Consider the following 17025-nt stretch of genomic DNA (forward strand, 5'->3'; position numbering starts at 1 on the left):
GAAATAATGATATCTCGTCTATTTTACTATCTTTGCAAATCGATGTCGTTTTGGTAATTGACGAATTTGGACACGTAAAATTGCAGATGGCCACTTCGGCACTATATTTGACAGAGAAAAATTAGCAATATATAGCAAAATGAGAAAAAATTAATGATATACTAATTTTAATACAGATTTTAAAGTTTGTGCGTGCAAACTAAAAATCGTTTAAAGTTCAATAATTTATATGTAAGTAACCCTAAATTAAACATGACTTAATTTGCAGTCTCAATTTGGCTTGGTTTGCGAATCACCACTGCAAAAGTTCGAATTTTCCGAACCAGTCCACTGGCTCCCGCTGTCCATGCTCGCGGCTTTCGAGTTTGTCTGCAGAAAAAACCATGATTTTAATACAATTATTTCGACAAATTAAAAATACACATACAAATATGAATAGTATCAGTAGTTTTTCTAGGATCTTGATTATATATTGATGTTTAGAATTCTCTATATATCGATAACCTAATTTGGTAATTTAGAAGAATTTCTTTCGAACCACGCAGCTGTTTGCTCTACCACTAGTGCATCCTTAAGAAGCATGGAAATTGGCTTTCAAAAAAAAAAGCATGGAAATTTATTAATTATATATACCATCATATATGATAAATACATGATATAATTTCGAGATACTGTAACAACTAGCTATTTCGGCCTCCTAGGGTTTGTGAGTTCGAGGGTTTTTTAGGACAGTAACTTAGATTGATTTGGAAATTAGGACAATAACTTTCGAATTTGTAAAAATAGGACACTAATTTTTTTTAGAGTAAAACAGGACACTAATTAATAAGTGTTGCATCCGCAGGACATTTTTTAGTCAATTATCGGCTGAGAAATATCCTATTTTTACGACGCTTATTAATTAGTGTCCTATTTTACTCTAAAAAATAATTAGTGTCCTATTTTTACAAATCTGAAAGTTATTGTCCCAATTTTCAAATCAATCTAAATTAATGTCCTAAAACATCCCCTGACTCAGGGTTTGTTGAAAGTATCACAACAAGAGAATCATTAATTATGGCCTATCCATAAATATAAAGAGTGCCTAGTTATTAGATATATAAATGGTATTACTCTCTTGGGTTGATAGTGAAATGGGCATATTTAAATAGATCATATAGATTCTTTCGCTTTCCGTAAATGAGCATAATATCGAATACAAAAATGCATGTTAATTAAATTCAAAAACGCATAAATGCATTAACTCAAAAACACATTACATCATATATATTGCACTAAGAAAAATTGCATGATTACATAATAATGCATTACTAAATGTAGTTTGTATGGGCGAAGGAGAAAATTTGTACCTGGTTATGGACGTAGACCGACTCAAAAGAGAGAGGTCTGGAGCTGAATTGAGAATGAGTGATGCCTGCAAATCCTTGAGGTAGAGCAGAGAAATTCTGGATCATGCAATCTGTATCTAAATTAAAGAAACCATCAGCTAATTGGTTGGAAGGGTTTATGCCTGGTTCAATAATGTCTGGATGAGGAACCAATGCACCATAATGCTGTTGATATGTGATTTGGTTAACCATCACTGTTTCAGTAACCCTAGCTCCCGTTTCACTTCTCGATCCCTGCCCGCCCCCGCTGCCTTGACTGTCCGAAGGAGCCTTTTCTACTCGGGGCATGGACCCGAACCGCCTTGGCTTTTGGTGGGACCCTTCTCCATCAGACGACATGGGATGGGTCCCTAGGGTCAACTTTCGCTCAACGGGGGATCGCCAGTTGTCATTGCGACATTTCTAAAAATTAATTTTGAAATATATATTAGGGTTTTTAGATATATTGACATAACAAATATTCCCTCCTATTTTAATATTTTCCTTGTTCTCTAATAAGTGTCCAATTTCAAAATTTGAGAGTATAATTATGACATTCTTCATATTTTATTCTCATTTAATATTTGTTTGAATAGAATAATTAGCTACATATACATTTATTATGATAATTAATAAGGTTACAAATGTAAATGTGTTATTTTATTGGTATGTGTATTTTGATGACTAAGGACACTTAAGAAAAATCGGAGGGAGTATATGAAAATAGGTCAATAGCTTTTAAATTCCCTCTATCCTTTAAAATTAATGTACTCCTTTCATTCGTCAAGATTGTGCATCATTTTTAATGACACTGATCTTAAATAATAAATGTTAGGTGTGTGTTGTGAGTGGAGAAAGAGACCCATTTTGTTATAGTGTTATGTGGTGGGATAATATTCAGAAATAGAAAATGCATATTTTTTGTTATATATTTTGATACATCTCACAAAAACATGCATTTTTCACGTGACTCACCACAAATTTCCCGATATAATAATCCTACAATAAAAGTAGGTTCATTTTTTTTTTCTTACTAGCTCATAACACTCACCTAACATTTGTTAATTAGCATTCGTGCAGATAAAAACAATGCACAATTTAAGGGATTGGGAGTACTACTCCATCCGTCCCATGAAGCATGACACACTTCTTTTCAGCACGGGAATTAAGAAATTGATATTTTGTGTGTTAAGTGTGGTAGGTGAAAAAGTGAAAATGTGAATAAAGGGTAATTTTTTTGCCATTTTTAGAAACGTGTCATGCTTCGTGGGACAGACCAAAAAAGAAACTGTGTCATGCTTCGTGGGACAGAGGGAGTATATGTTAGTTGTTGAGAAACAAACCTGAAGATGACTTGCCACTTGCATTCTTGTTAGTCCCGGCACGTTCATTAACTCCAATATCTCCTTTGGGAAGCACCCTATTATCAAATTCATGAAGTGATTAATATACATATTTTTCGTTCTATAAAATGTATTTTTTCATAGAACTACATGAAAATATTAATGTAGGAAAATCTTACTTCCTTCTCCGAGTTGTTCGACAGCATCCATGAATTTCTCGTGTAGTTCCTGAGTCCACTCGGTACAAACCTTTCTCTTAACCTTTCCATGGGCACTCACATTATTATCCGAGTTGTATTCTTCCTCAACTTGCCTTCCCTTATGGTAATAACCTTTCTTAAATTTCCCCTTCTCCCTCGCCGCGATCGCGAACAAGTTGTTGGGCCCCACACTGCTAGGGTTTTCTTCGAGATGATGAGTCATCTCGCGAAACTCGATGCCACGTGGAGGAGTGACGTGGTTGGCCGCCATTAGCCTCTCGCGCTCTCTCATCGCACGTGCGTTCTCCCTCGCCACGTGCTGCCACAGGCATCTCAGCATCTCGAGGGTCGTTGGCCTTTTGATGTACAGAAATGCTCCGATCTCAATAACCCTCATGGCCGTGATCGTGTCGTCATCCACAGACATCACTACATGCGAAATCAAATATTATAATCGCCTATATTAATTTATATATAATTGGTGAAATATATATTGAAATAAAAAGGTCCAAATTAGAGATATTTAATTAGCTTACAAATTATTGGTATTTCCATGCTTACTGCTTGCTGAAGAAGCTTGAATCCTTGGAGGTCAGGTGAGTTGATATTTGCTATGACAAAATCGAATTTTGACTTTCCGTTTGACAACATTAAGATAGCATCGGCAGCAACTGCGACATGAGTAACTAATATACCCAAAAAAAAAAAAAATAGAAAAGAAGAAGAATAATAAGTTAAGTTATTGAAGATCACTCGAAATTAATTAATTTAAGAAAAAAAAAGATTATCAAATATACATTAATAGATTTTTTATAGATGGAATACGAAATGATTTATTGAAAAATAGAAATTAAATTAGTCATTATATGTATATGATTAATTCCATTCCATGATTATATGCCAATACTAGTGCTTAATTATATTCAATTCTAACAATTCAGGCATATTGGGTCTTTATCTCAGTACTTTTTCTGATTATATATGTTTGAATCTATATATATGCATGTGATGATAAAGGCTCATTTTCCAAACTAAAACATTGACAACCTAGATGTTAAACTTTGTTTGTTGTTAGGTAATTATAGAAAATGATAAAACAACAATACAAAGCAAACTATAGAAAATGATAAATATGTCTACCTCTATATTGGCACGTTTCCAACAGCCTTGTTGTGGTTAAACAATTTAATTCATGGTCCACAAATAGAACATGAATTTCATGCATCACCGCAAGATATGAATTCATTTGGAATAATAGTATTGTTTTTCACTTTGATGCAAAAGCTGCAAATAGGCACGAAATGTATTAGAGTTTGAATAAGTTGATACTGAAATAAAAGAAATGAAAAACTTAAGAAATAAGATAAACACACAAACCAATGTATGAGTTCAAAATCTTCCTGTACAAAGTGAGGTTTGGATAGAATGACTACTATTTATAGATTGTTTTGCTCAATGATGGATTTCAAATAAGTGATTAAATTGATTAATTTTTCATTTTTCAGTATAATTATTAGTTCTTACACTTGTAAATTAAGTTCGACTTCTTTTCACACGCACTTAGAAAATAAACCAGTATATGTGTGTTGACCAATTTTTATTCAATCATATATAGTGGCTTCACAACATAGGAAGTTCAATAAAAATTAATCTAGTTATGCAAAAATAGTTATACCTAGGTTTAATGCCGCCTATTTATTTCACCGACCATTTATGACTGTGCTTTAGAAAGTCAAATATATTTGAGAAAATGACATAAATCCCTTTACGTTCACACGACTGCTTTTAATAAAACGTTATTTTGTTAGGTCAGTGCTACATGATTACACTTACCATTGTTTAATAACTATTTGTTTTAAACTTTAATAATGCTATTTAAACAAAATATGTTCGAATAAAAAAAATTTAAATACATTAAATATCAATTTATTTAAAAATTTGATTAAATTTTTTTATTGTTTAATTGTTTTATCCATATTATAATTTTTTCATATTTTTTTATTAATTTAACTTATCAATTTTTATTACTATTTTTAAGTACAAAAATTATAATAAAAATTAAAAAATATATTATAAAATTACTAGAAAAACTATAATATGGAGAAAATAATAAAACTCACTAAATCTTTTTTAAATTTCAACCAAAAACTACATGATTACACATTTACGCTAATTACCGCCTAATTTTAAAGTAATTACCCTTTGAATATAATGCATAAATTTCGCTTACCTATTTAGCTATATATTAGTCGCAATAATTTTTCAACTTTCCTTAATACGGACCCGCCTTCAAACTAAATTTAATGCTGCATATGTTGTTACCAAATATCTTTTAAAAAGGGTTAATTGTATATAAATTAGTGAAATTTAAAAAAAATACTCCAACTTTAATATATATTTATATTAAAATTATTTAATTATATACTACTTCTCATTTTGTATATTCACTATTTTGTTTAATTGGATGGAAACGACGTTATTTCATATATATATATATATATATATATATATATATATATATATATATATGAAATAACGTCGTTTCCATCCAATTAGACAAAATAATGTCGGTTCTATTTCCATACGGTCATATATATGTCACACGAGCATATTTATGTCAATCAAGTATATTTAAATTATGCCCACGCCAAAAAATGGGACAATATACAAATTGAGAGGAAAAAAAATAGTTAAGTAATTTTAATAATGATTTAAAATTGGTGTGCAAATGAGAATTTGTTGAAAGTCTAATAATTTATAATCAATTAACCATTTCTAAAAAATAAAATATCAAAAAAAAATCCAAGGAGGAATAGTATAACATTGCATGTAAAATACTCATCAACAAAAGAAAACCAATTAATATCGTTTCAAGTTATCATGGAATTATATATGGGAGAGACGAAGCGTATTCCAAACAATAATCAATTGATAACTTCAAAAAATAATTGAACACATGCGTGCATGTTTAATTTTTTCGCAATGTCGAAAATAGAAATATCCTCTGTAACTCTTAAATTTCTCTTACGCTTATTAACTGTTTTCGAATTATATATTGTTTTGGTCTTACTTACTATTATTCGCAGTCTTACTAGTAATAAATTAATTGTATGCTTTGACTTCTTGAACGATTCTTATGAGTGTCATTTTTGGGGACATCCCATAAATCGATTTATTAAATAATTAAAATAAATATATGATATACGGAACCATAACTTCCCAAAAAGACTTAATTTGTGATTTTACAATTAACAATAATATTTTGTCAAAAAAACTATTTTTCCACATTCTAGCTATTAACAAATGAATTTATAACTAATCATGTATGATGCTAAAAATCTTAAAATTTGATTATCATAAAGATATAATGTATTGACTATATCTTCGTAATAAAGGTACATACGTGATTACTAAACCTCAAACAATATCGCACTTTAATCTCAATAATGATTACATTGTTTTCCGACTAGGGAAACAATTTGTCGTTCCATTAGTTAAAAGTTTGATAGTATGTTATTAAAATTAGAAAAACAAAAGTGACTGCACATGACTCTTAACTTTAAGAAAATAGAAAATCTCTCATCAGTCGATCGGTGCATTGTATACATACTAGTAAAATTAATTTAATATGAATGTGATAACAAAACAAGTTCTACATTTTTATTTTTGAGTACTAAAAAAAGTTTATGATTAATTAATTAATTATTAGATGGTAAAGGTTAATTGTAGGACATATGAATACATATTACAGGAGATAATATGAAATAAAGTAAGAACTCAACAGGGACAACTTTTGAGACCAATTAATCACAAAAATTTAATGTGAATAATTTTGTACATTCCTTTTGTTGGGGACTCGGTTTCATATGGCACAATCATGAAATAAAGGCTTAAAAGCCCAAAGACACTTCATTCTTTATCTGTGCTCTTTACGTGATTGAATGCATTTCAAATTTAATTTCTCTTTTGATTCTTTAGCTTGATTACACCCAACTCGACAAAAATAAGGCAACAGCATTACATTGGACTTATTTTAAAATTTTGAATATGTATTTGTATATATACGATTACCTATAAAATATAGAAATTATTGGTTTAAAAAAATATTATAGAAATTATTGATAATGTAGATATAAAAGAGGAGTTTTAACGTAAATATTTTGCCACCAAATTTTATCTTTCTTCAATTCTTTTTCCACCAAATTTTCTCTTTCTTATATTCTCTTTTTTATACTTTGATTTTTCTAGACAATTGTGAACTGAGATTCAAAAAAATTAATTCAATATGAATGTTAAATTAAAAATCATGACAAGATCTCTAATTTGATGTAAAAATTATAAAAATTGAATTTGAAATGAATAAGTTATTATCATTTAAAATGTCAAAATTATTTTTTTCTCCTTCATGTATCTCTAGTGTTGAACATTATACTCTTTTTTCATGTTGTTTTCGTTTGTTGATGGAAAAATGAGTAGATGCAATTTTTTCTGTCAAAAAATTTACATGATTGTTTAAGTATATACTATATTTTTTAATTTACATATAGTTTTAAATGAAATTAAGGAGAATAAGATTATAATGATCCGTTTTAGAATTTTTAATTTTTTTTAAAAAAAGTTTTAAAAAGTGAAATTTGTATTAATTTTAATATCTATTGATAAAAAGTTATTTATATATCTAAAAATTAGAATTTAAAATATTATATAAGTTTATTTAATTTTTAGTTATGTTTCGTGTATGCATTATTTATTTAAAAATATGGACACTAAAAGTTGGGACATGGGGAGAATTTGTTTGGTATCTGTGTCTATAAATAAATTGAGAATAAAAAGAAGATAAGTAATATAATAAATAGTTATTGTATCGTTAAAGTTAATTATCTTAGGCTAATGAGACCTACCTCAAGTGATAAAGTTGAGGCATCTAAAGACGATCTTTTGCGAGAGGTCTTGAGTTCAATCTTGCCTGCGTGATGTGTAGTATTTTCTCACCTTTATGTGATGTAGAATTTTCGCTGCTTGCGGTGAAGTATTTTTTCACCTTTGTGTCTGCGTGCGGTGTAGTGGCGTTATATATGTTTACCCCATGTAGTTAAAATAATAATAAAAAAAATTCAAAGATGAGGGTAGTATATTTTTCACTTTTGTGTGGTATAAAGGTCTCACCTGCATTTGGTGTCTGGCGATATATGTATTGGGTAGATGTCACTTTCTATTCCATCATTTTAGCGAATTCTAAAAAAATGTCTTAACCTAAATGTATTACCAAAATGATACCCCGATCTATCGACAAAAAATATTGTTTGTGTCCTATTAAAAATTTTTGGTACCTGAAGATTGACGTGAAATGTCGGATATCCACCGTGGCTTGCCAACGTGGATATATTAATCTATATGGATTTTTGGCCGAAATTAAGAAAAAACAAAAAAATATAAATGTTATAGATTCTTCCTCTCTCTCATGCGCACTCCTTCACCACACTGCCATATTTCTCTCTCTTGCTCCTTCACGCTGCCTCTTGCAAAATCTGGCGAACTCCGCCTTGTACTGCTACGTTGCTAATTTGAAGATTATTGTTGGAAAAATCGAGGGGTACAATTGAATTGGAAAATTGGAATTTTCCGGTGAGGTAATGGAGGAAGGGCTTTCATTGTGCTTAAGGTGGTGGTTGGTGGTGATGAATTGGATTCTGTTTTAGAGTGAGAGAGAGAGAGAGCGAGCGTATCAGAGAGAAAGAAAATTTCAAACTTTGTGTGTTGCCAAAAATAAAGAGAAAAATGACGCCAGCCTCGCTAGATTTTGAGATGGCAAACGATGGTCGACGGCATTTTCAGAGAAATGGATAGAGATATATATGAGATAGAGAGAGATGGTATTTTGTAACGTGAACGGAAGATGAAAACAAGAATTAGGTGTATTTTTCGTTTGTTTGTTTGTTTTTTTGATCCATGTAGGCAAGCCACATTGGACATCTGGTAATCCACATCAATTTTCGTGAGCCGAAATTTTTTAATAAAACGCAAATAATATTTTTTCGGTAGGTTGGGTATTGCTTTGGTAATATGTTGGGAACTTAATAAAATATCTTAATCCTTGTTTTGATGATACCAAAATTAATAGGTTTCTATTGTAATAGACTAGAACTGTTCGAACTCAAGTGTTAGAGTTCTTTTTCTAGTTTAGTTGCTGAAGACTGAAGACTGAAGACTGAAGTTGCCGACTGAAGCATTAGTCGAAGAATCAGTTCTTGACTGATTACTTAATGCGAGCCACGTAGAATCAGCGAACTGATACTAAAGTAAAGTATCAGTTAAACATTCTTCCTCGGACTGAACCTCCAACGTTCAAAGGAAGCCACACACTCCATAAAGTACAGCTGCATTAAATGCAGATATCTCAGGATCGTCCTTTCTCTGCAGAGGTCATTCCTCTTTGGTGATTACATTTTCAGATATGTCGCATCTCCTGCTCTTCAATATAGCCTTTCTCACCAAACAAGGCACCTCAAAGATTGAAGCCTTATCCCAAGTTCAAATTACTCTCTAACGGAAGAAATCTTGAAGACCTTCTCCGCCAACGGATCTATTCAAGACGTCTCCTATAAATAGCGCTTGAGGATCACTTCAATCTTCACCGATTCAACGACATAAGCTGAAACACTGCCAAAATTGTTTCTCAGCTAAAGCCCAGACTCTCCAAAGTTTGAATCGAAGAAGAGAATTCCAAAGCCAAATATCAGTCACTGCTGATTACATATATTCTCTTAGACCTTAGACAAATCATGTTTATCTAAAGCCTAGGTCAAACTAACTCTAAAGAACTTGTTCTTTGAAATTTAGTTGGCAAGTTTTCAAACCTCCCTTCAACCTACTGAATCGAGTGTTTGTGTTGTAAAGGAGTTCAGAAAGGCGTTCTGTCTCCGTGAGATCCTAGTGCCCAGTGCGTGCTAGGAGTGAGAAATCCAACAAGGTGTGTTGGTACTGAAGATTGGATCTTCAGTTGTTTCTGTTGTGTGCACCCGCAAGCACACGTTCAGGTTTGTTGTGCATCCGTAAGCACGAGCATCGGTTTGTAGTGCACTCGTAAGCACTTGCCAGTGAAGTTGTTGGTCTGATCAACCGACTGTGGATGTAAGAAGTGTTTTCCGAACCACGTAAAAATCTCTGTGTTATTTACAGCTTTCAGTATTTACTTTCTTACTTGTGCTCTCCCCTTCGTAAACTGAAAACTGATTAATCGCAAAGAGAAATCTTAAGACTGACAACGTGCTTAACTCAAAGGCTATTTCGAAACAAAAGTTTTCCGCTGTGTATGTTATCAGTCTAACTGATCTATCTTCTGATAGTCAGTAAGATTCATAACATCTCTGTTTATCAAATCCGACTGAAGCCTTACGTGCATCAGTTAAGATCTTTGACTTAACTGATAACTCTTTACTGAAGAGTATTCAGTATTAGTCGTCAACCCTGTTTTGGTCAAAACTTTTTTCTGTAAACAGGTTGTGTGAGTTTGTGTTTGAAGTTTCGTTTTGATCTCTTGTAAAGATCGAAAATAGCCTATAGGTGTATTCCTCCCCCCCAATACACCTATTCGAGACCCTCCGGACCTAACATAATACCTTTAGGTTAGGACATTTTTTAGAATTCGCTAAAGTGATGGGACAAAAACTGACCTTTACCCTATATGTATCTACCTCATGTAATTAAATAATAATAATAATAATAAATTATCTCATAGATGAAGTGAGATTGTTTTTTTACAGAGAAATAGTAAAACAAGGAAGTGTTTTAATTTTACTCATGAGTTTTTAATTAATTATATGAAGTACCAAACACATAAATAATCCTAAATTATTTAAATATCTAAACTTATAAGATGTATTCCCTCCATCCCGTTAATGTTGACTTAATTATTTTGAGTGCGGATATTTAGAAATTTACTTTTGAGGGGAAATGTGGTGTGGTCCATATTAATTAAGCATTTTAATAAACTTGGTAATTTATATTTATTTCCTCTTACTTTAAAGGCCCACGATCATCACCATCCAATTAAACAATTTGTTTTAAAAAAATAATCAAAATTAAAGGTGGCTAAAATTATCCCTTCTTGAAGTGAAAATAAGGAAGAAAAAATTGTGAACTTCTCTTTTGTGTAAAATGTGGGATAAGAAATGAGACATTTTAAGGCTTAATTTTTTTTTTATCTCTCGTTTTCTCATCCATCAAAGTGAACACACCCTAATTGTAACACACTTCTTCATCTCCTTCCTGTTTCTTCATTCTTCTTCTTAAAAAACTACAAAAAAATGGGGAACAAAGATCTAAGTGATGCACAACAAAACCTCATAGTGCAATTTCTTCTTCAGAATTCAAAAAAGGCAGCCTTTCTATGGAAAAATGAAGGAGGTAGTCCTAAAGTGCTCACACATCAATGAAAAGTGCTCATAGATCACCACAACAAGATCACAAATCACAAATCACAAATCACCACAGATCGCCACAACAACACCACAACATCACCACTACATCACCACAAATTACAGATCATCACAGCAGCACACATGAAACAGTTCAATCTAGTTGAGCAACATGAAGACCACAACATAGTAAGCAAGGAGGCTTAAGATGGCTACCATAGACCACATCTCATCGGAAACAAATCATCGATGTGGTGAAAGGTCTCAGAAGCACAAAATTGCAACATTTAACCAAAGGAAAACATATATTCTCATAATTTCAGTCTAGACATAGATCTAAACTCATCAATCCCACAAATAACTCTTGCACATCATACATGCAAAATGAAACACATATTCTCATCATTTTAGTAAAAGGAATTTCTCCACCCATTTCAAGAAGGCCGGAAAATATATGGCCATAATCTTATAAACAACTCTCTTCAAGCGATCAATGGGTTTCTTCTCGATTTTCGACGGTTCAGTCTCTGGAACGAAGGTTTTTGGCTCCATAGTCTTTGGTATCACCATCCAACTACCCTCTGCTTCGAGACAAGTAAAATCCTCATCGAAATGGATGAAATCATCGGCGTTAACTGAAGATAGCAAATCAGGAACATAGCCACCGCTCAAATATTCCATTTCGACGAAATAAGAGGTTAAGGCTTCCTATTCAAAGGATTTTTGTATGGAGTATGTTGTATCCAACACGGCGATGAAGTTAGGAAACGGGTTATGGTAGGAAGGGGTTAAGGTACAAAGGGGAGACACGGCGAGAAGAGCGGCTAGGGTTTCAGATAAGAGAACTTGTCACTAGAGAGAGAAAAAACAAATGAAGATGGGAAATGAGATGATATGAATTAAGGTTTCAATAATTAAGAGGTATATCTCCCTTTAATTAAATTTAATTATATGCCCCTAATCATTTTAAATTTAAAACAATTAATTTTAATGAAATATTCCAAAATGAAAAACAAGTCAATTTTAATGAGCAGAGTGAGTATTAAAGATGCACTTATTGTCTCAAAGACTCAAACAATGACAAGCTTAATATTCTCTTTTGGGGGATAAAAAGTGAAATACCTACCAAGAATGACGTGTAAATTACATTATCTTATAAATAAACCATAAAATAAAATAAAATAGAACCAAAATAAAAGGATTCCGAGACGCTAAAACCCCCCAAATAAGCCTAAATTCCGGGCCCCACATTTCACACAAAAATAAAAAGATCAAACAAATTTAAAAATAAGGTCCTGGGCTCAAATCCAAAATCATCACCACTTCCACATTTCGTTTCTCCAAACTAAAATATTCTCTGCAGCTCCAGTTCCTTCATCAATGGAGACTCTGCGCCTCTTCCTCCACCACATCCTCTCCTTCCACATCACCCTCGCCGCCACCATCTCCCACTACCTCTTCTCCCCCTTCTCCAAAATCCGCCGCTTCCCAATCTGCACTCCCGTCTTCGAGTGGATCCTCTCCTTCTACTTCAAATTCGCATGCAACCTGATCCAATGCACCGTCGATTTGGACGATCAGACCACCATGCATTTCCTCGCCCCCGCCCACCGCAGATTCAACAAGCCCAATCTGTTGATGATCCATGGCTACGGCGGCAACTCCAAGTGGCAATTCGTCTACCAGGTTTGGCTGCATTGATTTTCTCGTGACAGTATGAATCGATCTCGATTTCCAAATCTATTAACACGAGATTGTAGGTTATAGTAGAAATTCAGTCGACTGGAAATTGCTTCCGCTTTTCGTCTGATTTTTATCTGAATTGTAGCGAAATCCACCAGGTTTGGCTGCATTGATTTTGTCGTGACAGTATGAATCGATCTCGATTTCCAAATATATTGACGCGAAATTTAGATTAAAGTTGTAATTCAGTCGTCTGATTAATTTTATCTGAATTGTAGCGAAATTGTTTAAGAATTTTGAGTAAGGTTTGTATCTCTGTAGGTGGCGTCGCTAGCGGAATCCTTCAATGTCTACATACCGGACCTCCTCTTCTTCGGGAAATCCTACACAAACCGCACGAACCGCACCGAGGCGTTTCAGGCGGAGTGCGTGGCGGCGGGGTTGAGGAGATTGGGCGTGGAGAGTTGTTCGGTGTATGCGATCAGCTACGGCGGATTTGTATGCTATCGGATGGCTGAGATGCACCCGGAGCTGGTGGAGAAGGCGGTGATCGTGAGCAGTGGGGTCGGGTGCACGAAGAGCCAGAAGGGGGAGCAGATGAAGAACGTGGGGGTTGATGTACTGGATCTGCTCCTTCCCCGGACGACAGTCGGAATGAAGCGGCTGGTGGAGCTCTCCGTCTACAAGTCTAATCCTCTGCGGTGGGCCCCGGAATTCATGCTCGAGGAGTTCATTGACGTGAGTGTTCTAAATGGATATTCAATGTTGCGCAGCTCTATTTGATGCGTGTTTCTTGTGCAACTTGACAATGTGTTTTTCCTTTAATGTTTGATGGTACTGTTGCATTGTTAGTCCATGATGATTATCTTTAGGGTGTTAATGCGGCTAAGTTAGTTGTGCTTTGATTGAGATATTGAGACGTTGTCTTTAGATGCTTTCACATTGATGGTAATAAGGTGACACGTCATATCAATCGTTGATTGTGTAGGTAGGATGTCAATGTGCTTTTATTTGGCCATCGCATGTTCAACAATTGGCTGCTCTGAAATTAGATGTCATTGTCTTGCAGTCTTTGCATAGTTGTAGCCTATGAGATGACGATGTTGCAAGTTGTTGATATTTGTTGCAAATTGAAAGCCCACGACTTTTCTGTGTCAGTGGTTGGTGATATAATATCTAAGCAGAGGAGAGGGAACTTTCTTGGATATGTTTTTAGTTTCGTTTTCGGGTTGGTTACACATTAGTAGAAGTAATACGTATTTTATCATCTAAGGTCTCACACATGAAAGTGGTAGCTTATAAGTTATACTTTTCTATAAGATTAAGCAAGAGTTCACATTTATCCAATAATTATGATCTTAAATTCTTAATCTAAACATGTCACCATCGGTGCATGTTACCAGAAATCAAATTGAAGTTGCTAAAAGACTTGTTCAGTGGGATAAAGCACTAACATATATGTGGCTTACGTGTCAGCCTAGATGATATTTTTTGCATCGTCATTTCTGCCAAGTTGTAAACAACTTCTATATTCATATCTAGAAAGACAGTGGGTGCTGGTCCTCTTAGACTATATCTGAGTTCTTTCTGGGAGATGTGTGTATCATTGAAAAAAATAAATTTGTTAAGATTCTTTTGAAACTTTTCTAGCCAGTGTCGGTCATTTAGAGCTTTATTTCTCTCTTTTTTATCTGTTATGATATGATGTAGTCACTGTTCAATGAAAAGTATGCATTAGGGCCAAAGTATGATTGCATTCAAATTTCAACGAGCACAATTCGTGAACTCCTTCCTTCTCACACGCTACATTCTTTGTATAGACAATGTGCAACACTAACAGGAAGGAGAAACAAGAGCTAGTAGAACATCTTTTGGCCAATAGCGAAGAATGCAAGATTCGACCACTCAGTCAGGTAATTTCACATTTTATCTTGTTTATGGTACATAACAAGCTGTCAATGAATACGAGGTGTGCTTTGGGGAAAAGAATCACGTGATCCTGCTATTAAATATTTCTTCTCTTGTTATCTTTGATTGGTGAAGGAAATTTTGCTTGTTTGGGGCGACAAGGATAAGATCTTCCCTTTAAGCTTCGCCTATCAGTTGCAAAGGTACATAACTTTTCACCTTTATGAAAATCTCCACGCTTAGGTTCTAGCAACACCAAAATAAATCGTATATTCATCTTTGTAAATGCAGAAACTTGGGCCCGAAAGCTAGTCTGGAAATTCTCCGGGATACAGGGCATGCAGTAAACTTCGACTCTCCCGATTCCTTGAATGATCTGATCAAAGGATTTATCTTGGAGTGAAACCCCAAGCAGGTTATCCACCCTACTTATAAATCTAGCTGCATTGGTTCATAACATCAAGATCGCATCACGTGGAAGATATTTGCTAGTTATCTTTTTGACATGATTTACCTTCAGTGGAGTATGGTTAAAATACGCGATAAATTGTTGTTCAGAAAGCGTTTTTGCTCGATTCTTAGATGCCGGGATGCCCTCGGCTCGGTAGGCATAGTACATAAGCTCTGTCTGTGTGTGTTTGTGTGTGTGTGTGTGTTTGAGTCTCAAATGCAGCCATAGTGGTGTCTGTAAGGCTGTTTTGCTTGTTTTTCCTTTTTTCAAAAAAGTGGCTTGTAGAATTTGTATAATAGTTGTATTGCAAGATTTTGTTGCTTCATCTCTTCACAATCTGAAAGCTTGGTAGAAACTAGCAGCAGCTGTTATGAATACCCAAATTATATCATACAAAAGTCATTATTTATTTATTTTTATTTTTTTCATTTGTAACTAAAGCTATAATTATATGACAACCCTAATGTAAGAGCCCATTTGGGGCTTTATTGAGTCACTCCTCCACAACGGGGCTCTATAGATTTTGTTTTGTACAATTTTTTGAAAAATTGAATTCTAAATAAAATAAACATTGAATTTAAAAATCGAAAATTTTATTAAATTTAAAAAAGAAAATTACAATAATTGAGATAGAATAAAAAATTTCAATAATTAAATATGAATTTAAATTACGATTGGATAGGATCGAATAGTGTCCAAATATACTCAATTAAATCTTATTAGAGGCGGTGGTGGACTCGTTTATCGTGGAGAATATATATTCTCTTTTGGGACTCTCCTGCATTATATTACTTGTGGCCTCCATAAAGATGCCCACAAGCTTGAATATTTCTTCTTCAAAATAAAGGGGGTGTATTCGTTCAGGATTTTAATAGATTTCTGCAAGATGCCCACAAGCTTGAATATTTCTTCTTCAAAAGTTTTGAAGGCGAGTAGGAGTAGAAGAGTTGAAAGAAGAAGATATATTTTAAAAAAAAATAGAATAGGTCAAGAGAATATATTGATTTTAGTGTGAAAAAAGAATGAAATCAGTTGATATCTATTGAGAGATTTTAGAGAGAGAGAAAAAAAATTAAAAAGTTACAATATAGCCATTCAACAGTATTAATGGTTTTAAGGTTGAATTCAGTAGAGTAATTCATATATAACATGTTTATAACAATGCCTCAACTAATTAGGGAGCTCTGTATATATTCTACTATTATTTTTATGAAAAATATATTATCGAAGAGGTGAAAATCAAAATACAATTATAGATATGAACAATGAAACGTCGAACCTGGTGAAAATCTTGGTTGTTACTTCTGATTTTGATGACCTCAGTGAATGTGTGTTGATGAAGAAGACTTTGAGTGAAGATGGAAGAAGACTTTAATTTGGGTGGCCTCAGTGATTTGTGAAGAAGAACAATGAATTTAGTTCTTTCTTGGTGAACTTAATTACTTAGTACCAACAACATTTGGTTAGTAAATTTGAAAAAGGAATATATATTTGTTATTGAAGTGTATCTGTATTTGAAAATAATTGTTTATACTTGCTACTTAATAAATTTTTGTGATTAAAATATATATTGAAGTATATATGTGTTATTTGGTACTTAATAATTTTTTGTCATTTAAATTTTTATAGATGGTGTGTAACATTATAGTTTTACAT

At 33.3% G+C, this 17025-nt stretch overlaps 2 protein-coding genes across 2 annotated transcripts; one reads left to right on the forward strand and one right to left on the reverse strand.

Moving 5' to 3' along the window:
• Nucleotides 1-270: 270 nt before the first annotated feature.
• Nucleotides 271-3337, reverse strand: LOC131004129 (uncharacterized). The gene is made up of 4 exons (XM_057930739.1): nucleotides 2890-3337; nucleotides 2711-2787; nucleotides 1350-1790; nucleotides 271-369 (listed from the first exon to the last, which is right to left on the reverse strand). Exons 1-4 carry the CDS (start codon nucleotides 3335-3337, stop codon nucleotides 271-273), a joined length of 1065 nt encoding a protein of 354 aa, XP_057786722.1.
• Nucleotides 3338-12586: 9249 nt separating this feature from the next.
• On the forward strand, nucleotides 12587-15694 carry LOC131004096 (uncharacterized). Its single transcript, XM_057930701.1, has 5 exons — nucleotides 12587-13013; nucleotides 13332-13748; nucleotides 14831-14923; nucleotides 15054-15121; nucleotides 15210-15694. The coding sequence occupies exons 1-5, from the start codon at nucleotides 12708-12710 to the stop codon at nucleotides 15319-15321; spliced, it is 996 nt and encodes a 331-aa protein (XP_057786684.1). The 5' UTR covers nucleotides 12587-12707; the 3' UTR covers nucleotides 15322-15694.
• The last annotated feature ends 1331 nt before the right edge of the window (nucleotides 15695-17025 follow it).

Source organism: Salvia miltiorrhiza, unplaced genomic scaffold (genome assembly GCF_028751815.1).
Source record: "Salvia miltiorrhiza cultivar Shanhuang (shh) unplaced genomic scaffold, IMPLAD_Smil_shh original_scaffold_326, whole genome shotgun sequence".
Lineage (NCBI taxonomy): Eukaryota > Viridiplantae > Streptophyta > Magnoliopsida > Lamiales > Lamiaceae > Salvia > Salvia miltiorrhiza.